Source organism: Tyto alba, unplaced genomic scaffold (assembly GCF_018691265.1).
Source record: "Tyto alba isolate M040663 unplaced genomic scaffold, T.alba_DEE_v4.0 Super-Scaffold_10, whole genome shotgun sequence".
In the NCBI taxonomy this organism is placed as follows: domain Eukaryota; kingdom Metazoa; phylum Chordata; class Aves; order Strigiformes; family Tytonidae; genus Tyto; species Tyto alba.
This window is the reverse complement of record NW_024881262.1, coordinates 24,039,486-24,061,810: the sequence shown is the minus strand read 5'-3', so window position 1 is coordinate 24,061,810 and position 22,325 is coordinate 24,039,486. Positions and strand designations below refer to the sequence as shown.

Below are 22,325 nucleotides of genomic sequence, written 5' to 3'. Positions count from 1 at the left end.
GAGTCACATCTGGACTGCTGTGTCCAGTGCTGGGCTCCTCAGTACAAGAAAGACATGGACTTACTGGAGCAGGTTCATGGAAGGGCCACAAAGATGATTAAGGGACTGAAGCATCTCTCATACGAGGAGAGGCTGAAAAAGCTGGGACTGTTCAGCCTGGAGAAGAGAAGGCTCACAAGAATCTTATCCATGTGTACAAAGATCCAATGGGAGGGAGTAAAGAAGATGCTCTTCTCAGCAGTGACTGTGAGAGGACAAGAGGCAATGGGCACAAACTGAAATACAGGAAAGTCCATTTAAACATAAGAAAAAAATGTTTACTCAGAGTGAGCAAACACTGGAGCAGGTTGCCCAGATAATTTGTGGTGAGATCCTTGGAGATATTCAAAACCAGATTGGACATGTCCCCAGGCAATGGGCTCTGAGCAAGGGGGTGGAGTAAACCTCAAGAAGTCCCTTCCAACCTCAACCACTCTGTGAATAAAGCTGGGCTCTCAGTAAAAAATAACTCACTGCATCAGCCTCTGTTTGGGAAACATAGCTGCAGCTACCACAGGCAAACAGCTCTCACAGCCTTTTCTTTGTGGCTCTCTTCATACGTCTTTCCTGGCCTTAGACACATGCAGTGACCCTCCAGTCCCTCTTGTGCCATGGCCCAAAGTGCTACTGCAGCACTTCATATCAGCACCCTTCCTGACCTCTTCTGCCACAGCACCTCACAGATGCCAGATGGTATCTGAGGCTCTTATCAGAGTGTGGTTCAGGGACGTTTTACGTGGCTCCTACCTTACACGCTGATGGTTTGTCCTCGGTGACAAACAAACCTGGGGGTGTTGGGTGCCTGGTTGCCTCCTGAGGGCTGTGATCAGCACGCAGATCCCTGCGGTCGTAGGGTGGCTGCAAAGTGCGTAAGCCTGGTGGCGGAGCAGGGCGAGTGGGTCTTAACTTCAGGCTCTTCTGTCAGGTCCCCTGCCCTGCACAGCCTTGCCAGACAGCTGTGCTGCAACCCTTCCTCTGCTTGATGGCCTCCCGAGCCAGGGACCCCTCGGACACCTCAGCATCCTGCCACCTTTCACTCACCACACCAGTGCCTGCGTGTTCTCACTGCCGAGCTCGAGCCAGCAGGCTTCTCTTCTCTCACAGCTCACATAGCCAGAAGAGTACCTATCATGCTATTTTATAAGCTGACAACTACTATTAACATCACTGCAATGAAGAAGTGTTACAGTTGGTCAGATATTAAGGGTAAGTGGGCAGCAAGACAATTCCCCACTAGCTATATTGCACATTGATTACTGATACCAATTAAATAGCCCATCACTGAGCCCTTTGGGGCTTACAGCCCTCTCTCCCCCTGCCACTTCAATCAATGCAGGGTCTGACAAGTGATGCTTTTTGTCACCCCTGTGAGATGCCAAGGCTTTGGTTTACTCGCCAGCCTGAGGCTCTTGGGTGTTTTGGCTGTACCTGTGCTGAAGAAGGATTGCAGGTTGGAGCCCTGCCACTGGCCCCATCGTGGATATCTCCTGCTCCATCCCTGTCCCAGGCACCAAACCCATCCCAAGGAGCCATTTGGATGCAGCAGTCTCCATCTGAGGAGGGTTGGGGAGACTTTCTCCAGGCTAGAAAGAGCCTACACTACATGCAAAGCTGCTCAGTGTGCCCACCTCCCCACCCAGAGCCATGCAAGCATGACTCAATTCAGCACTCAGCTGGAGGGCCCTGCACCTCCAGCTGCACGGGGTCATCCAACACCAGATATCACATCTTCCTGGCCTTGCTTAGCTTAGGTTGCAGCACAGCATTTAAAATCCACAGTCACTGAGTACCACTGCTAGCCCTTGAACGTACCGTTTTAGAAAGCGCTGAATGATGAGGCGCTAGACCTCACTGGAAAGTATTGCCACCGTTTATTTGGTCATCAGGTTGATATTCAAGACCAAACTGGCATGAAATTTTCTCCTACGCAGTAGGAGGAGGTGCTATAGAAACCCTCAAGTACCGGTGAGCTGCTGGTTCCCTGTGTGTGCAGCCCCATCAGCTGTCCCTGACTGACCCTGCTCCTCCTGCCCGGGATGTGTGGCTGCACAGCCTCCATGTGCCCTGCCTCCAGCGGGACCTTCTGCTGATTTTGTGGCGTTAAACCTACAGGTAACATCACTGTTTCATTCTCTCTTGCTCTCTGTGCACTGATACTCAGGGTCCTGCTGTGGCTGGGAGGAGGAAGAGGAGGCTTAGACCCCTACAATGCCAGGGTCCATGCAGTAGGTTGCAACCTCTGAGCCTTTCAGTTTCTGTTCTCACTCCAAGGTATTCTCCTGGTACTTTACCTGGAAGATGACAGCATATTACTCCCTAACAGCACCTGGAAACTGGAAAGTAAATTCATCCCAACACGGGAAATGAGTGATTCCAAGAGTTTTCTTTTTGTCTAAGTGAACCCTTGCATCCCCTTCCAGGGTCTTTCAAAGCAGTTCCGTGATTAGGGTTACTACATCACCATTTTCAAGGGATGCAGTGATAGATGAGCCTGAAAGAACACAAGTTTCAAACAAGAAAAAAAGTTCTATGCCTTAGATCACTCTGTGTGAGAGAGCTGTGAACAACAGCAAGGTCAGCAAAGGCAGTTTCCAGATTTCTTTATGCTTTCTGGAAACAGAGGAAAAGCCGCTCACCTAAGTGCTGTGGCAGGGCCCTCACCCAGGGCTCTTCTGCCATGGAGGCAGTTTGTCTGCTCACTCTTTCTGGCTGTGTTTCCCTCACAGGTCACCTTGCTGTACAGGGCCTGGCCAGTAGTGCCCATGGTTAGATTAATACCCCTGTGAAGTACTGCCTTGCCAAAGTTTATTCTTATACCTCTGCAGCATATTTGTTAAATCTTTGCTGACAGCATTTATAGGAATGTTGGTGAAAATCAGGGCAGTTGCCACAGAGGTGGCAGGTTAAAAGGCAGCTGATGCAGAAGGTGCTGTGCTGTATAGCATACTTCCTATCCCATTTTCCTTCTTCCTTTCCCTCTGCTCGGCTCCAGATCCCTTCCCTCACTCACCACGGCTGCCGTGCTGTCCTTAGTCATTTCACCCATCACATTCACCCCTCACCTCCCTACTACCTGCTTACTTTTGAGCTCCCTCGACAAGGAGGGAGGAGGATTTTACACACAAGACTCCCGCCTCTGGTGCAGCTACTTCCCTACAGGCATCCCTCTGGGAAAACCTGGGTGTTTGCCACCACAGTGCTACTGTGCCTTCAGCCTCTGCCTGGCTTCTCTTCCTCAAACCTCTCTGTTAAGGGTCTGGAAGAAGCCTGTTACTTCTTGAGCTGCTGGAGGAAATGAGCCCAGCCCTGGCCTTTCTCCCCAGCCAGTCACCAGCTTCCATGGTGGGAAACAGCTGCTGACCAGATCTCCCCAGCCTATGGTGGGGGGAAGGCAGAACACACTCCACAATACTGGTGACCTTGTTCATTGAGCCCCAGCTTGTTCCTGGTCCTCCAGCATCAGCAAGACGCTGTTTTACAGCCATCTCCATCCTTTTCTCACAGCTGTAGGTTGCTTCCTGGCCCCTCTGATATTGCAGCCGTCTCATCTACCCCACCTTAAGCACTTCCAGCAGCCACAGGATATAGTTAGTTTATCAAACTGCATCTCTTTATAGACATTTTGTGCTCAGCTATACCCTATCTGTGCTATGTGACCTGCTTTAAAACCCTCTGGCTCATTTCCTTCCTCCAGTCTCTGAGCTGCCTCGTGGCCCAGAGCACTCATGAGATCTGGTACTGGGAACTGCATTTGGGTCACATCTCTGGCTCCAAAGATGGTGTTGGCCAGAGCCCTCTCACACTGCAGAGCACACCAGCATGGTTTGCCTGCATTGTACTTCAGTATGGAGGCTTCTGCTGGCGTTGCAGACCAGGGCCAGCCTGGCCACCAACCATGCCAGCAAAGACATCTGCCTCATGCACTTAGTGAGCATAAGGATGTGGCAGCTTCATTCCTTGATGTAAGGTGTCTCCCTGCTGCTACTTACTGTAGTTTGGAGAGGTTTTCCTCGGCTAACAGCTGTCAGCTTTTTTTCCAGGGTGCAGGCAGTGAACAGCAAGCCTCTACTGGGAAACCCAGATGTGAGCGCACAAGAATTGGGAGAATACACTATGCAGGAGTCACATTAGTGCCTGCTAGGGCCCAAGACATTTACATATCCCCCCAGCAATTGAGTTATTTGTGTGTTTATCAGTTACTTCAGAACTGAAGTCTGATTTTGCAGGCAGTGCCCTCACCAGCTGACCACAAGGTCTGCATTGCTTGCAGAGGCACATAATGGCTCAATCAGGCATGTGCAGGCATGGTGTCCCTTCCTACATCTCTGAAAGCTCTAGGATTTCACCAGATCCCTCACCACATCACTCTCCTGTTAGAGTGGCAAAAAACCCCTTATTTTAAATTAAAAGGTTAAATTCTTTCCAAAGTACATTCAGATGCAAGCAGCAATTCAGTGACGTATACACAGAATCACAAGTTCAGAGAATTGTTCCATGTGTATGTCACACAGAACCACTTTGTATAGGATAGGGTCTGGTGAAAGCTGATTTTTATCAGCCCGTGAACTCACTCTCTTCACACAACCAATACTCTTGCGAAACATCTAGTAGCCAGTGGGACAGAGATGTACTACTTACCATCTCATGGATTTCCCACGGTGTCAGGATGCCTGCCTTGAGCAGGAACCATCTAATGCAGCCCTTTATGGCAAGTTCCTTGTTTTACACTGGCGTTTCCTCTTTCAGATGTGTCTTTCTGCTTTACGTCTGCAGACTTGTACTCTCTCCTGGAACAAATGGGTTTAAAATCAGGTTAATTCTTTCACTCCCCATTCCCCTCCCAATGAAACGGAGAGCAGCATGCCTCACTCGCTCCTTTAGGGTTTCATTCTGCTCTCCAACTCCCTGGTGGAGAATCAGAGCCAGAGCATGAGGATGTCTACCAAATGACATCTGCTAGGCCCTTGCAGCCCCTCACTCCCCTAGCCTGTCTCCCAAGACAGCAGAACTGGTAGAAGAGAATTTGTCCATGGGTAGTGCTGGGCTTTGGGGTTGCTGCAATCCTTGCCTAGCTCAAAACCAAGATAAGGGTAATTTTACCTCACTTGCATGACCTGCCTTAAGGAATTAGTGTTCATATTGTCACAGGATGCCCCCACGGGGGCTTTTCTGAGTGCTATTCCACCCCCTCCTATTCAAGATCCCCTGATTTAATAGAAGCTGTCTGCCATGTCCTATTGGAAGTGTACCTTGAGATATTTACTCATAATCTGAATAAACATAATCAAAGCTTGACAAAGGATGAATCCCAGTTACAGGCTGACTGAGAAGGACAGCTTTGTAGATGCCAATTCGCATTCATAACAAAGTAAATATTTGCTTAAGTACCCTTTTTTAATAGGAATTATGCATCTTTTAAGAGGTAGGAGTAAAGTCTTACCATGTCTTTTCCCATTTCAGGTCTCAAAACACCATACAACATCTACACATGAGGACAATGAATGTATCCAACAACTGCAGTGTCACAAGTCTAGAACTATATCACCATGTTCATCTCATTGAATTTGCTCTATATATCCTAATTTTCATTTTTGGAGCACTATTTAATGCCCTTGCCCTCTGGGTGTTCTTCTGCAAGACAAAGAAGTGGACAGAAACAAGGGTGTATGTAATCAATTTAGTCTTGGCAGACTGCTTTGTCATCTGCATCTTGCCTTCCATGGCCTATTTGCTCTGGAATAAGGCAACCCGAGATGAACTCTGCCAATTTATAGAAGCAATGTATTTTATCAACATGGTAGCGAGCATCTACATAATTTCATTTATCTCCATTGATCGATATATTGCCATAAAGCACCCCTTGAAAGCCAGGACCTTCAGGTCTCCATCAAAGGTTGCCCTTCTCTGTGGGCTTCTGTGGGTCTGTGTGATAATCAGTGCCATCTTACAGCTTTGGCAGAGACACGCCACTCTCTGCTTTCAGAAGGATACCACTGCACCTGCTGGTGTGAGCCTGTTTTACATTTTCTTCATTTTTACTCTTCCATTAGCAGTCTTGACTTTTTGCTCCACAGAAGTAATCAGGAACCTTAAGAAACGTCTGAACACAAATTCACCAGAGGAGAAATTAATCCAGAAAGCTGTTCACATTATTTATGCAAATCTGATTGTATTTCTAGTATGTTTTCTGCCATCCTATCTTGGCTTACTTGCCAGGTTCATAATGGACAGTGTCGGAGCTACCTGTTTCCTGCTCCAGGTTATGAAGAACTTCTCCTCTGTGACAAGGTGTATTGCCACGTCCAACTGCTGCCTGGATAGCATCTGCTACTACTTTGTGACCAATGAGTTCTGTGAAGCTCTTCCACTGCCCAAACCCAGCACTGAAAAAACAGATCAAATCCACCCCTTGCAGACACTCACTTCCTAAAGGAAGGTGGTGGGCAGGGGGGACAAAACCCACCAAATCCCCAAATCCCCACAACAAGTCTGTAACATCAAGAGAAGATACAGCTTCAGCATTATTGGGATAACTATTGCTCTTTCTCTCTAGGGAGATCTTTGTTAGGTTTAGCATTACTAAGTTAATTGTGATTTATACTCTGCTTCTATTAAACAAATAAGTTATTTCACAGAGATGTGTAAAAATGTGTATGTAATCACTGGTCATTAACATGTCTCCATTCCACCCTCCAGCACCTACTTCTTACTCTTGCAGGAAGACAGGTGACCCGTGTATCTCTCCCTGCTTTAGTTCATTTTGTCAATAGATCCTTATTGCCAACATGTACAAAAGAATACATCATGATTTACCTCATTGTGTATTTCAGGTTGTTTGCATTATTAAAATAATCCAGTTTATTTTTATCGTATTCCTCTGCTGGGCTGGGAAGGGTCCAGGTGGTACCAGCCTATTACTAATTACACAGCCCTACAAAACAGCTTAGACTCTGCTGACTGCCCTTCCCCTGCAAGTCAGTGGGTCAGATAGATGCAAAGGAACGCTTTTAGGATGAAAGCAAGATTTGTCCAGTGCCATAAAGGCACAAAGTCCAGGAGATTTCAGATCTGAGTCCTTCTGCTGGCTGCCCTCCTGCTGCCCTGCCAAGCCCTGGCACAGACAGACCTCCTGAGAGCAGCCATCCCCAAGGGACTGATGCTCCCACCCGTGCAGAAGCACCTTTAACACGGCCTAGGCCTTTGCCACCCATGCATTGCTACTCCCTGCATTTATCTTGTGGCACCAGGCTGGGCCCCAGCTTCACCCTCCCCAAAGCAGCTCAGAGCCAGAGTATCACCCCCCAGCTGGACACTGCTGGGTCTGGCTTTCCACAGCCTGTCCCCAGTGCTGTCCCTAACATTTCCATGAGGGCAATGCATTTGCCCATGAGTCAGCAACCTCAAAAAGTCAGGGGAGATGGGGAGCAGGTTGACCCTTACGTGTTATTCAAATGTTCCTTAGGGTGGGTTTTTTTTTTCTTTCTAAATACTGAAACGTCTCCAAAATGGCCTCTGAGCTCTGCTCAGAGTGCTCCAGGAGACAACGTGGAAGAGTCTTCCCTGCCCACCTACAGAGTTTCCCCTGTGACCTACCTCTGTTCTTCAGGGAGCCCATGGCTGCTGCTCAATCTGCTGTTGTCACCTTTGGGACTGTGAGCTCAGGAGACACGCGTGAATGGGACAAATCCTGAGGGAGTCAGAGTCTGGCTCCCATCATCTGGCTCACATAGATGGGACTGTAACTGCTGCAGCCAACTGGCAGTAAAAGCCATCAAAATGACTATGAAATACCACTGGGGCACGTTCTTAAACATGTTTCCAAAGGTCCTGACACTTACAGCACGCTCATTGCCACACTGGTATCCGTCGCCCATTCCCGGTTGGCACTGACTGTCATTACCAGCTTAGGCTTTTCAGTGATGCTGATGAGCAGTGCTAGACAATCTGGCTGCTTCACAGAGGCACAGAAATTCTGTCACCTTTCTTGCAAAGACACTGAAGAGTAGCGTGCTGGTTCCCCTCGCCCCGGGCTCACTGTCACTGGGTGCATGAGCACCAATGTGCCCGCCGCTGCCTACCTGGGGCACGCTCTGCAACAGCACCGGAGGCTGCATGGGCTTCTGTGCTCCCTGGGGGGCCTTTCACTGCCAGAAGGGCAATTTGCAACCACTCTGGGTTTTATTTCAGAAATTATTTGTTTTCTCAGAACTAAAACCATTAAATTTTAATTACTAGTTTGTGTGAGGTGAGTGGGGGGAGCACAGACTGGGTGGAAAAAAGGATGGTGAAGCATTGAGCTGATGTGAGTGGAACAACAGAGGGCACCAGAGACTCAACCATCACAGAAAAAGGTGATAAATGAAGCACTTTTGGGGAACAAGAGTTCATTGCTGCATTTCAGCACTTCCGAGCTGTCAACAGCAGGCTCCCAGGCAGCTGTGCCTCTCACAGAGCAGCACCCTGCACTGGCACCCACAGCCCTGACACCTCTCCCCTGCAAGGACACCAGCATCTACACCGCAACCCTTCTGGGGACTAAACCCACCTGACGGCCCCACAAGAAGCAGGTAATTTCTTTTAATTCTTCCCACACCAGTGTATGGCTGTGTGCTCTGCTCAGTACTTCAGGGTGTGCTTTCTCACCTCTTAACTGAAGCACTAGTGAGGGCTGCCTGCTTGTTAACATATGGGTCAGTCCTGAGCTGTACACAGATGCCTCAGGTTTCCTCCTGCTTTCACAGCTGTTACGCCTCACTGTTTTGCAGCCATGTATATCACTCAGGGGGGTCTTCGTCCCTCGCTGTGGCTCCACACCACTGCTTCTTACCAGCCCTCTTCTGTGAGTGTGGACACCCAGCTCCAGGCTCACTGTGTCACAGGACCTTGGGAACTGCCACCAGCTCCGGGCTTACACAGGGGATTCGATGGAGCTGGGATGCCCAGCCCAGCCCGGAGGGCTCAGCTGCTCCTTGGGGCAGTGCTATCCATGCAGAGTCTGGCTTTTGCACTGCTGAATGGCCACAGTAGGCTGGCAGGGAATGGCTGCAGGGTAGGTGGTACCACAGTGCATCCGAGGCTCTGTAAGTCTGAAATCCCAAGAGAGCCAGGACACACACTGTGTGTTTGTTCCTCCATAAATTCCACCCTAAAAGTGACTGTTATCCCCGTGGTTCAGTAATGCCATACCAGTTCTGGTGCTTGGGCAGGTGCCGCACTTTCCTCCGTGGTTGCCAGATCCATCTCCCAGTCTCGGACACTAAAAACAGTACACTTAGTTCATGCAATGGGACATTTTAACTACAGTTTAGATGTTGATGCTTAGAAGCTGCTGACTTATAAGGCAATGTATTTATAAGAGATTGTAGGAATCTGAGTGCCTTCCTTTTCTGCTTCACTGTAAACACTTCCTTTATGAGCTGCAGACTGCCTGGTTCATCCTCCGCAGCTTCCTTGCTGGTAGCAGATGCCTTGAAATATTTAAAGGAATATCAGGAGATAGTCTAAGTTCTTGGATTCGTGTTTTCTGCTCTAGCAACATTTGGGCTTCCTATCTTTGCAGGTTGAGATCAGACAGGTGTGCTCACTTTCCCTTCTCTCTTTGGAGACTTGCTACCTGCTAGGGCTGGTGGTGGTACCCTTGCTGAGCTATTCCTTCCCAGCACCCTGCAGTGAGAGGAATGGGTTTCTGCTTGGGGGCAACCTGCCCGCAGCAGGCACCCACCCACCAGCAGCGTTCCCACCACCCCAGGAGTAAAGCCACCTGAGCTGCCTTATGGCTGGAAGGGCTCAAGTCCTGGGGGGGTTCACAGGCCTGGCAAGACCCAGAGCAAACCTGCAGGTTGAATTCAGCAGCAAAACAAGGGGGCAAAGGCGGAATGCTGCCCAGCTCTGCTTCAGGCTGCCCTAAAGCCAGTGGCTCTCTGAAAACCACAGCAGCAGTAAAGATATATCTATTTATTTAACAAAAATTACCCTTTTGCTTTGCAGACCCTTTGCTATTACCCGAACTGCGCAAACCAGGACTAATGGGTGGGCAAGGCAGGCCAAACCCTCTAGAAGCTGCAAGAGAAGGTTACCTCTGTGTTTTTATGTTGGCTGGTGGCAAGTGACAGTGTTACTTTGATGGCTGAGGGATAGACTTGATAGGTGCTGATGGGCCACTGAACCCCCCCAGGGCTGCCTACATGTGCAGCGCAGGGGCACGAGGAGCTGTAGATCTGTGAGAGCAGGGGCACTGCAGCAGGACCCAGCCCAGAGGACCTGTCCCTGAGCTCAGTCTCATGCCTGCACTTTTTTCTTGCAGAGACAGCTCATCATGGAGAACTGCACCAAAGATGACAACACCCTGCAGAATAGCATTGTGCTATTTCAACTGATTATCTACATCCCAGTATTCTCTTTGGGGATCCCACTGAACACGGTTGCCTTCTGGGTCTTCTGCTGCAAACTCAAGAGGTGGACCGAGACCAGGGTGTACATGATCAACCTCATGGTTGCGGACAGTTTCCTGCTCTTTGCCCTGCCTTTCCTGATATATTTTACCAAGTACAACCATCCCACAGACAAGCTGTGTTTCACCATACGGAATATCTATTTTACAAACATGCCTATGAGCATCCTTATCATCACCCTGATTGCAATTGATCGATACATTGCGATCAAGTTCCCTCTAAAAGCAAGGATTCTTCGATCCCCATTGAAATCAGCTTCTATCTGTGGGTTGCTATGGATAACACTGATAATTTATTCCTACATGCGTCTAAAATCTCATCAAAGAATGGAACAATTCTGCTTTCGGAAAGAATCCATTCAACCTAATTATCCATTGTTATTCTCCATTATCTTTGGGTATTTTATTCCCTTAGGGATTGTTATTTTTTGCTCAGTACAAGTCATCAAATGTCTCAAAAACAAGATGGCCACAAACCCTCATGAGACAAAGTTAATCCAGAAAGCAATCCACATCATTTCTGTGAATTTATGTGTGTTCATCATATGCTTTTCACCTCTCCACATCACACTGCTCTTGCGGTTTGCCGTGGATGTTGCTCAAGCTTGTTCTCTGGTCTCGGCAGTCAGAGCCTCCATTCAGATCTGTGCATGCTTAGCAAATTCTAACTGCTGTTTGGATGCATTTTGCTATTACTTTGCAGCCAAGGAATTTCCAGAATTTCCTTCTCTGTTTCCCACTTGTATATCAGTGAGGTCCAAGATGAACCAAAGCCAAGAGTCACAGCCACCGACAGATCAAGTCGTGACACAAACAAGGAATAGTGCACTATAGGTGTTAAGAGCCACAGTGCTGCTGAAGTTTCGAGGCAGGGGGAATGGGATCACCTACAGTATTTGCAATCATTGTAGGTACAGGCATACCTGCAAAAAGGGACAACTCCCTCCAAGGGGTCTGATATCAACTTGAATTTTGTCCTTCTGTCCTCAAGTGACTTGATTCCAGCTCTGACTATTGTCTTGGATTCTTGTATCACACCTTCAGGCATCTTCTGGTCAAGAGGGAGAGCCATGTGTTATCGAGAACAGATTATAAAACCTTGTTTGCCCCATGAACTTATTTGTAAATATCATGCAGCTAAACATAGGACACTGAGTACCCTTAAAGCAACACACAAATCCACATCTAGTACTGTAATATCTTAAAAACAAGAAAAAGCTCCTGTGCTACAATGCCAAACCTGATACATCTCTGCTACTCATATCAAAGAATTTGCTCATACAGTGGTTGTTTCCTGACAACCTATATAATTTTGAAGCTTGCAGCTATTGCCAGGATGCAGCTCTTGCTGTGCATGGAGTAAACTGCAGGAGTCAGGCAATGGCCTGAGACTTTTGCTCCATTCCTGTCATATAACACTTGTATTAGCTTATGGCAACACCCAGGCCTTTTTTGAGACTAAAATCACTGTGGCTATAAATAAAGCCATTACTGCATGGAAAAACTGAGCTATGCAAATTGTTGTGGACGACAGAAGAGACCCTTAGCACTGTGTATACCAAGTATAAAGGGGTGAAGATCTAATCTCACCCAAGTGACACCCACAAGCCCTGGCAGCAGGTTTGTCGTTGTACTTTAATGGGATCAAATCTTCAATGGGTGTCCTGTCTGATGAGAGGTGATCACATCTGCCTGAGTTGTCGCAGCCTCACACTGCAAGAGTGTTGATGCCCAGAACACAGCAGTGAGCAACACGAAACAGGTGCAGTCCTGATCCCTCCCTCAGCATCCATGAGCTATTTTCAGAGGAGGTGTGGTGAGAGTGGGGTGTGTACGGCCCTTCTGCAGAGACAGGGCAGACCCACAGCAGAGGGCTTCTCAGCATTGTACTGTGTGATGAAGCACTGTTTTGGATTTGGGTTCTTTTCTCTTTCATCTGCCTGGACAGTGCATGGTGAGGGTTCAACAGCTCTCCTGCTCCTCATTTTGAGATACTTAACTCTTTCCATGCATTATACAGAGAACCTTGACATACCCTAGCCGCATCCTGCACCAGGCATCAGTTTTAATGTCTGGCTTTCCGGGTACCAAATTCCTCCATAATACCCTTGCTTGCTAAGTATGCACGGCGTATCCTCCCAGTCCACAGGGAAAGGACAACAGAGCAGCTCAAACAATTAAGTCACAAAGGGAAGTCCTGGGGCATCAGAAGGAAGCAACCCACACTGAAACCTGGTCTGAGAGAAGAGCCAGTGTCAGGATGTGACTACTTCATGTTTATCTGCATAGAAATTTCATCTAACATTTTACCACATAGTCACTTCAATAACTTAAGGTCAGCGTGGGAAATATTAGAGTTTTTGAAATGCATGTGATAGCTATATCTCAGTTGGCTTTACAGTCCTTGACTTTCAGCATCTTCTTTTAAACCCCTAAAAATCCCTCCAGGGAATGCAAACCCATATTCTACTAATTTAAATCTACAGATGATTAACTTTCTTAGTGACAACATACAAATAGTTCCCTTACAAGTGACCTGTGACTTTCTAGTGTCTGCAGACCACATGATGAAACCACTGTCTAGACACTGGCCAAGCAACATAGGAAACAACTATTCCCATCACAGAAAGTACTCGCCATCCAAATGTTAGATCTACCTGCTTTGTGTCAATACTTTGGCAGAGGTCTCAGCATGATGGAAGCTGCAGTGAGCAACTGCAGCATAAAAATGGATGAAACTACTCAGGTAATTCAGTTAATCATTTATGTCCCGGTTTTCTTCTTTGACGAGAGTCTTTAAAAGGCAGAATGAGAGCCAGACAGTGTGCAGTGATCAAGTTGGTCACATATACACACAACCCTTTTGCTCTGCTTGCAGTGAAATACCAGAGCATTAAATAATGTATCAAAGACAGGAAAAGGTACAAGAGACAGAGAGTGCCTGATCTTAAAAACCATCTATTGCTCAAGGAAATGCCTGAGTGTTGCCACCCTTGTAGATGTCAACAAATATGCTGCAATTAACTATCCTCAGATAGCAAGAGGCTTAGGGTCCCCGTTATGCCCATTCTGCTTTATGGTGTGCTGTCAATCTTCATGACAGGCATTACTTACCTGTCCAGGCAAGTGGTGTTCAGCAAGTAAAAAGACTTCTGGTTTTGGAAACAATGCAGAGGGCCTTCAAAAACACTTCTGGCTGGGGGATCCCCTTCTGGGGTTTTGCACTTCATTAGTTATAATGAATGCCTGTTCCTCACAGATTATTATGAAAATTTTTATTATTTTGAAAAAATATAAAGGCCGATTCATATCAACCTGTTATCCTACTGTTAATCCAGAAAGCAAACAACTTACTTTTTCTGCAAACCCAGTCATGTTCATGTTTTCTCCCTGTTAACATGGGGTACTTTGTCCAATGTACAAGGGGCTCCAATTAGGTCATCTAATCTGAAATAAAAAACAATAATGCTTTTGTGCATGTGGCTTCATGTATAGGTCTCATATGCCACTTGCTACTGTTTTGTAACCAAAGAATTTCAGAGCATTTTCTTCTTACCCAAGCCTATAATTTTTAAATCAAGATAAGACCACAGACAAGGCACTCTATTAAACTAAACAGCTGCTGTGGTTTCATCCCAGCCAGCAGCTAAGCACCACAGAGCCACTCGCTTACTCCCTGTCAGTGCCAATACCAGTACAACAGCTGCACTAAAGAATTTATAGTTGATATTTCTATAGGAAGCCAAGCTTACTGCATATAGAGCCGTACAAACTGAATGTTTTTTTCTTGTAGCAGTAAACTGAGGTCACCCACCATTTATGTTCGACATTTTAAAAATTGTGTTCCTTTTTCTTATTGTAAAGTGGAAATTTGTTGACTTCACAATATCCTTGTCATCATTAAGTAATATTTTTTGTTGTTTGTACTGAATGCTACGAAAACAAAAAAGGAAACATTCTTTTGCAAGTGAAAATAAAGCTATCTCATAGTAATATATCTATAAATATTCATTTATTACCATTATACATCAGAGTCCTCTATTATTAACACCAAATCTATACTGGAGATTATGAGAGGAGACTTAGCTACCATGATATCAGATCTGCCTTACAACAGGATATTTCTAGTGCAAACCAAAGATGAGCAAGGAACTTTCTGATTACCTGAAGAAGTATGTACTACCTTGGACAAAAAATATTATCTGGTTCACGTATCAAGTTATAATGATGTTTATGATGCATTTCTGACACCTTTCTTCAGTCTGAACAAAACTTCAGTTCCTTAAGTGCTCCCAGTAAACGGAACAGATGATTTATCAGCATCTGAGCCACAACCAACTCCCAGCTATCATACAGCACTGGAATAGCAATCCATGAGGACATCGGCATGGTTATCCACAAATCTTTCCCAGTTCCTAGGACAAGAGTCTGGCTAACGACAGTGGAGAGCAGCAACCACAGTACATCATCAGCTCCAACAAGCAGGGCTGGACCATTGCATTCTGCTAACATTTCAGCAAGATATAATCTCTCTGCCCCTTAAAAGAAAAAGATTCTAATAATCGCTTAAACTTTAAATGAGCAAATTGATGCTGCAGTCAATATTTAGGCTTGAGAAAAAAAAAAAAAAAATGCAAGGAAAAGCCTACAAAGTAATCCAGAGTCTTCCTCCTAAGTGAGTAGCCAACAGATTTAGAATTTTTAGCCATTTTAAGCAGGGAAGGAAGGGGCTGGCATAAGACAGTGTTTTGCTGTTTGGTGGCATTTAGGCAGGCCTGAAATGTGAGTTCTCACCAGAGGTTTGGGCTCCAGCAGCACTCCTCTCCCAGGGGATGAAGGACACACATCGGGGAGTTCTGCATTTTAGCGAGTCAGGTGCTGCTTTCAGGTTTTGGAGGTAACTCTGCATTTTTGGTTTTCTCAGCACAGTTCCAGTCGCGAGCATTGCCCAGCAGGCTCCAGGGGACTCTGCAGGCATCGAAACAGTGGCAGGCAGCTGGGGGCACAGGCTTTGCCATGCCCTCCCTGGTATAGTTTGCACAGAAGTACACGGCCAATCCCTTCGGTGTTGATGCTGTGGGGGTAGGGAGATGGCTGCAGTACAGAGGAGAGCCTTGCAACAGCATTATCTGCTGTTGCTCAGTTCCTGTGTAGTGCTAAGGAAGGGGGAAAGGGAAGCAGTCTTGACAGACAGGGTTGGTCACTGTGCAAAGTTGATACAGTTAGCCTAGCACTGCCATTTCACAGGTTTCCATGCTAAAAATAAGACTAACACATTCTACTCTCAGCCCTGTAGTTCTGCTTTGGTCAAGATCTGCTGTTGCAACACCATCTCTTCCCATGAGAAAAGCAGGAGAAAAACCCACACAGGGCAGAGGCACTGCAGAACTAGAACACTGCAGGGTAGCACAGTGCCCCATGTCCCCCTCACACATGTGGAGGAGGTACCGGTACCACTTCTCACCTTGCCAGGGGGCCTGTCCCACAGTGATGTGCCAGAAGCTGTAGCCAGCAAGGAACAATCTCTGGGAGTCAGAGGAGACCGAGACCTTCGCCAGCAGAGAGGGAGGCAGGAGCCCATCAAACTTGAGCTGTCCTGTCTATTAGCAATCTGTACTGGGAACACAGGAAAACCTCACAAGAAGGGTTTCTTTTGCTGGGAAACAGCCTCGAGCCGGTCATCTTGGAAGAGCTTACAAGGGAAGGAAAAACGATTATGCAGAACAGAAATAAGTCTTAGAGATCAAGAAGTATAAAGATCAAATGGATCTTAGCAAATTCTTCCTAGATAGGAAAATCTACATACAAATTACAAGCAAAGAAGTGAGATCACCCAGGACTGCTCCTGATAAAAACAACAGAATTGTTGGGGTATGTCCTGAAAACCATCCGACTACTTTGCAACAGCTTTCAGCAAGGATGAGGAACCCAAGTAGTCCAAAATTTTAAAGGAATTGGCACATGAAATCTCACACCAGCAGCAAAGCTTTTTAATAAGTCAGTCAAATCAGGATCAGGGGGCAGAAACCACCACACACAGCCCCTTCCCTAGGGCGGGGAAGAAAGCAAAGGGTCTGGCCTGTAACAGCTCTACTAAGCTCAGATCTGAAAGATGTACAGTTTCACAACACATCTGAATAACGATAGATGGGAGGGAACAAATAGAAGCAAAACCTAAGTGGCACCTCCCTTTACATGAATGTTTTGTTTCACTGGCTTCTTTCACTAAGAAAATTACTTCTCCAGCCATGGTGCCGGAGACACTGGCGTCAGTAAAAGGTCGTTCTGAGCACGTTGTGAGCGGTAACGCACTTCGCACAGGCAGCGGTGCGGCAGGCCCCCGGACCACCCTGAGGGAGAGCTGCCAGCAAGGGAGGCAGAACGCAGCCCCAGTGTCACGTGCCCTGCGCCACGTGGTGGCAGCATTCACGGGGCTGAGGTGGAACTGCGGAGGCTGGGGGAAAGAGCAAGTGAGCACCATTTATCCACGGCAGAAGTGATAAAACCCGTGACTGGATGGTGGAAGAAGGGGGCCGTAAGCAGCTGCAAGAGTCTGGAGGGTTGCTGATAGGGAGCTGAGGTGGAATGAAGAGAAGCGTGAGGATCCTGACCCAGCAGTGTCCAAGAATCAGACAGGGACCCGAGAGCCGTGTCAGGAAACACGTAAGTTCTCCACAGATAACACTTCATCGTAGCTTTGCCTGCTGGTAGCTGGAGTTGAGTTGATCTGGCATATCCTGGTGAACCTGCTGATCACAGCCAACAGCTTTGTGCCTGATGACTTGGTTTGTCCCTCCCCTGAAGCCTCACCAGGCTGGTGGGCAAACATAGCTGCCCTCGTCTGGCAACCACAGCACCAAGATGTGGATGGGAAACATCATGCTATGAACGTACTTGATTTTCACTGCTCACAGTTAATACCAGTAGTGATTGCCTTGACACAGACAATAGGAGTGTGTGGACAACACTTGAAGATGATGCAAAGTGAAGTGTTTTCTGCGCAGAGGTGAAATTATCACAACTCAGTAGCTGGATGAGTGTGAAAACTAAAGTACTAATAAAGACCATGACATGAAAATGATGGTGGTTGGAGATCAGAGCTGGGTGTACTGATAGGTCAGTAACTACTTATAAGCATCCACCAGGGAGCCACAAGAAAGGCAAGCACAGTCCCTAGAAACTCTGGAGAAGTATTTAAGCTAAGCTCTCTACTGACTATATCCTGGCAAGTAATTAATCTCAAAGGTTGGTTTGTAAAGTACAGACAGACAATACAGAAATACTCCTGAAGCTACTCTAAGATGACCTGGAAAGTGAGAAGGCAAAATCTGTTTGCCCAAGACAGCAATTCAAGGTATTAACAGTGGGACCTTTGAGCTTGTTGATCAACTTGTCTGAGCTCTTGTAAATGGATTGCAATGGACAGCCAAGGAGGCACCTACAACCACAGAGAAGTCACAAAGTCAGCAGGTCACAGGGTCACTGTGCCACATTTTATCAGAATTGCTGGTTGATGAGTACTATGGAAGGTGAGAGAATTACCGTGATTCAGAACAAAACTCAGTTATAATAATCACAAAACTGTCTGCAAACCACAGCCTTCCCCTTTCCAACAGCTTCGTGAATGGGACTGGGGGCCTGCTGGGGTGGCTGTGTTCTGGGGCTCAAGCAGTGTCAGTCCCCGCAGGAGTAGCAGAGAGAAGACCTCAGGACCCTCCAGGAAACCAGGTCCCCTCCAAGCAATATGCACAGACCGTTGGGCAAGAAAGGTCAACAGGCATTGCCCAGGGAAACATCAGGTACTGGAAAGTAAATCAAAAGAAAAACCCAAAGCCATTTCATCGCTGGAGGAACTACTACAGGGCTGCATGGCAGATGAGCATTTCACCTTGCTGCAGGGCTATTGCAGGCTCATCAGTCAACAGGGGGTGGTACGTGCCACACTAATGGCAACAGAGGAAGCTCAACCCCTGTGAAATGCACTGAGGAGGGGTGGGGGTGCTTCCTCCACCAGCATTGCTGCTGTCACAGCCACTGGCAAATGGTCATGCAGGACACCTCGCTGGTCACATGCCAGGCGCACTGCTAGGAGGGCTCAGCATACCTGCACGTCACATCGCAGCTGCTCTGGAGGAACATTCACTCTCTCCAAGGACAGCAAGTGAACAGGTAATTCATCCTGGCTATTTGCTGACATGGTTCTTTGAGCTCTGCAAGGCTCACCCGTTCCCCAGCCATGGTGAGACACCAAAATCGTGATGGAGAAACTGAGAGAAGGCTGGAGCCTATGTATTTTCACAGGCTTATTTTGATACTGGCCACATTGGACATGTTTTGGATGCTTAAGGGCTGTCTCAGCCTTTGCTGGATGTCCCAGTTATCTGTTACAATCTACCATTATATATTCTGGGATCATAACTCATTCCTCATGTCCAAAGCACAAAGCTGCTGCAGATATTGGCTGTAGTACATTTCCTCATCTCCAAAGAGGTCTCCTGCATGATTCCTCAGCAGCATGATTTTCAAAGCTAGCTGAGCGCTGCAGATACACATAGATGCTGCAGCACTGCCCTATGGTTTGGATCACGCGGGATGCTTTCTTGCCCCAGGAACTTGCATCCATGGAGCCATGATCCCCTTGCAGGGAAAATCCAAAGACATCTCAGACCTCCCAGGTCTCTTCTGTCCATGAACAGCTGTACCTGGAATATACTCCTGCATCAACTCCACCAAAGCAGGAGGGCAAACAACAATATTGTCCAGGGTAATACAACCACCTGCTAGACCAGATACAGCTCATCTCTCGATTTCATGCGGCTCTTGGTCACATTTCTTGGCATGGAACTAGTGGGGCTTTCAGTCTTGGAATTGTGGCTGATTGCTCTAATATTTCTGAGATGAAGACCAAATTTCATGGTCCTTGAAAGGTATCATGCAGACTCCAGTACTCTGATGTTTTCTGCAGACCACTAATTGCTACCAGTGAGTACAAGATTCAATGGCAGCTAAAAACTAATGAAAAATGTACTAATAATTGCTTTTATCACTAATGAGAAGTAATGCAGAGACAGTTCAGGACTGAAAGAGGACAGCTGTCCATTTGCTGCACATCTCCCAGAGCATTTTGAGCTGTGAGGATGCTCACTGATCCCTGAGCAGCACTACAAGAGAAAGGATGAGAACTGGGTTTAGGCATCCCCTTTCCATTATGAGATGGTTGTAACAGATCACATAACTCCTAGATGCAGGATACCTGTTGCTGCCTGATCTGAGTCTGGCCTAAAACAGAGGCCCAAGAATTTTCCCCTGCTGTCCACAAGCCATCTTCCCTGCATGCGACCCACTAAGAACCTGTGCTTTTCTCTCCTCCACAACTGATCAGGCTCATGTCCCACTCCCTCCCCTTCCCAGTAGGTACCCTACAGCCAGCTCTGCTCTGCAGAGTGATCTCTACGATCTGGCTTTCACTGTTAGTAAAGCCCTGAACTATCTTAATTAATCACGAACTCAGTCAAGAGTCCAGCTTCTAAAAGGTTTTATCTGCTTTTGCAGGAACTGTGCCTCTTAATACCCCCAGAATGAACCTCAGCAGCTGCAATATCACAGCCTCTGAAAGCTTTCCAATTGTCCAGCTGTGTGTTTACATTCCAGTTTTGCTTTTGGGCATTTTGCTGAACGTGTTGGCACTGTGGGTGTTCTGCTGCAAACTCGGCAAATGGACAGAAACCAGAGTTTACATGGTCAACTTGGCTGTGGCTGACTGCTTGCTGCTCTTTACTTTGCCTTTTAAAACTTTATCCCAGTTCCATCAGCTGAAGGTAGGTAGATGGTGCCTGGCTCTGGAAGGTGGCTATTTCATAAACCGCTTAATGAGCATCGCTATCATCACTGTTGTAGCAGCCGACAGGTACCTTGCAATCAAGTACCCTTTGAGAGCCAAGGTGCTGAGGTCACCGCTGAAGGCAACTTTTGCTTCGGGACTTCTCTGGATAGTCATCATCTGTGTGATGTCCATCATTAAAATGTTAGAGGACCGAGGACAAGATGAACTTTGCTTTGAAAAATCTTCTGTTAAGCCCTCAGTGATCACACTGTGTGCTATTATTACAGGGTTTTTCATGCCATTGATCGTCTTGAGTTATTGCTCCATACAAGTCATTGCAGAACTCATAAGAAAGAAGAATGAAATTTGTCACAAGGAAAAGTTAATCAGGAAGGCTGTTTACATTGTGTCTGCAAACATGGCTGTGTTCATCATATGCTTTTTACCTCTTTACCTCGGGCATCTCCTTCGCTTTATAATGGACTCTATCAGCTCCAACTGCTCTGCAATACAGAGGGTTAATAATTTTGTTCACCTTGCCTCAGTCCTCGCAAACACAAACTGCTGCCTGGATGCTGTTTGTTACTACTTCGTCAATAAGGAATTTAAGGAAGCATCTCCCAAGCTAGTGAAGTCCAAATCTGAAGCCAGTGAAGAAGCTGAAACTCAGCTCCCATGCATAACACGTTAGTGCAAAACACATGCAGCGCACATTTTATACTTGCTATGTTCAAGTTCAACTGGGACTCAATAGCAAACTTTCACACTTTCTTTTTGTGTGAGTGGGATGGAGGGACTTTCTGCTAATGGGAAAGACTCAGACATGAAAATTAGCCCTGATTCAGACAACTGCAGCAGTGAAGATCCTGATGTAATGATCTAGGCTGCCACTGATAATTCTACCTTATGCAAATTCAAGTAAAATGATAGCTTTCCCGTGCAAATACTGTCTTACATTTTCCCAGAAATCCCAAAACAAGTACAGCCAGAGGTAAAGGGGAGCTTTTTTGTCCCTTGCCCCCACCTTGAATTATCTTTTTATGCAGCTGTGACAAAGAAAGAGATTATTCCAAATATAATTTAAAAAAAAAAAAAAAAAAGTCAAAGTGAAACCAACTGCAGAAAAAGAGTGCAGAATGTTTTAATAAGCCAGAAATGTCTTGGGTTTTAGTTGGTAGTAATACACAGTCACAGTAGCAGAGGTAGATTTCGGTTGCTTTAGACAACTTTACAGTACCATTTATACTACCTAACAGCTACAAAATGGTTATCAACTGCAATACAAGGTCAGAAGAAATTGCAATTGCTTGTTCTGGGGAAAAAATTTACATCAAAAGCATTTTAGTCAAATGGCATTAAAACTACTATCAAAACAGTTGGGCAGGGCAGAGGGAATAAGGACTCTGTATTAGGGGTCTATTCAACTTTGTAATGTAAAGGACTGTCTAAAGAAAATGGCAGCAAGCAGTTCCAAAGAAACCAACATTAATAAAGCTGTGTTACCAGCACAGAGCTCAGTCTCTTAATGAGTTAAATGGAAAAGGTCGGGGGTTCAGATGGTATGGGATCTGCTCTGCTGCGTGTCCCCAAGAGGGACAGCTCATCTCCCTCATGTCCACACAAGAGGCCATGGGTACGAGCTGTGGCAGAGACTGGGATTTTCAAAGGCAGAGTGGTGCAGGCCACCCTGAAACACGCTTAGTCACAAACAGCTAAGTAGGTGAAACCACTAACTAGCCCTGGGCCCCCTGTCCCTGGATGGGTCATACCAGGCCTCCACTCACTCCTCCCAACCCCAGACTGGGCTTTCATCCACCTGCATGTGCTGGGCCAAGCTCTGCCTCCACTTAAGCAGCCCTACAGCCCCCACGCCCAGCTCGGCCTTTACATCTCCTCCTACTCAAGGCACATGCCAAATGGAGGAGACGCCTCAAGGAGAGACCCTGCTGCAGACAATGGTTGAGCGGAGCCCTCCGTCCACCCGGGCCGTGGCTGCACTGCTGCCCAGCAAAG

At 46.9% G+C, this 22,325-nt stretch overlaps 3 protein-coding genes across 4 annotated transcripts; all 3 read left to right on the top strand.

Annotated features, from left to right (window-relative positions):
• Positions 1-1,145: 1,145 nt before the first annotated feature.
• LOC104365550 (G-protein coupled receptor 35) lies at positions 1,146-6,734 on the top strand. The gene is made up of 3 exons (XM_009972367.3): positions 1,146-1,245; positions 1,971-2,151; positions 5,500-6,734. Exon 3 carries the CDS (start codon positions 5,528-5,530, stop codon positions 6,467-6,469), a length of 942 nt encoding a protein of 313 aa, XP_009970669.2. The 5' UTR covers positions 1,146-1,245; positions 1,971-2,151; positions 5,500-5,527; the 3' UTR covers positions 6,470-6,734.
• Positions 6,735-8,463: 1,729 nt separating this feature from the next.
• LOC104365541 (G-protein coupled receptor 35) lies at positions 8,464-14,379 on the top strand. Its single transcript, XM_033001661.2, has 2 exons — positions 8,464-8,606; positions 10,343-14,379. Exon 2 carries the CDS (start codon positions 10,355-10,357, stop codon positions 11,321-11,323), a length of 969 nt encoding a protein of 322 aa, XP_032857552.1. The 5' UTR covers positions 8,464-8,606; positions 10,343-10,354; the 3' UTR covers positions 11,324-14,379.
• A 4,049-nt stretch (positions 14,380-18,428) lies between these two features.
• LOC104365532 (G-protein coupled receptor 35) lies at positions 18,429-21,820 on the top strand. Of its 2 annotated transcripts, none has more exons than XM_009972345.3 (2): positions 18,429-18,658; positions 20,042-21,820. In XM_009972345.3, exon 2 carries the CDS (start codon positions 20,068-20,070, stop codon positions 21,001-21,003), a length of 936 nt encoding a protein of 311 aa, XP_009970647.2. In that variant the 5' UTR covers positions 18,429-18,658; positions 20,042-20,067; the 3' UTR covers positions 21,004-21,820. The 2 variants fall into 2 exon arrangements, with proteins under 2 accessions (XP_009970647.2, XP_032857553.2); XM_033001662.2 differs by lacking the exon at positions 18,429-18,658 and adding an exon at positions 19,108-19,253.
• Positions 21,821-22,325: the final 505 nt, after the last annotated feature.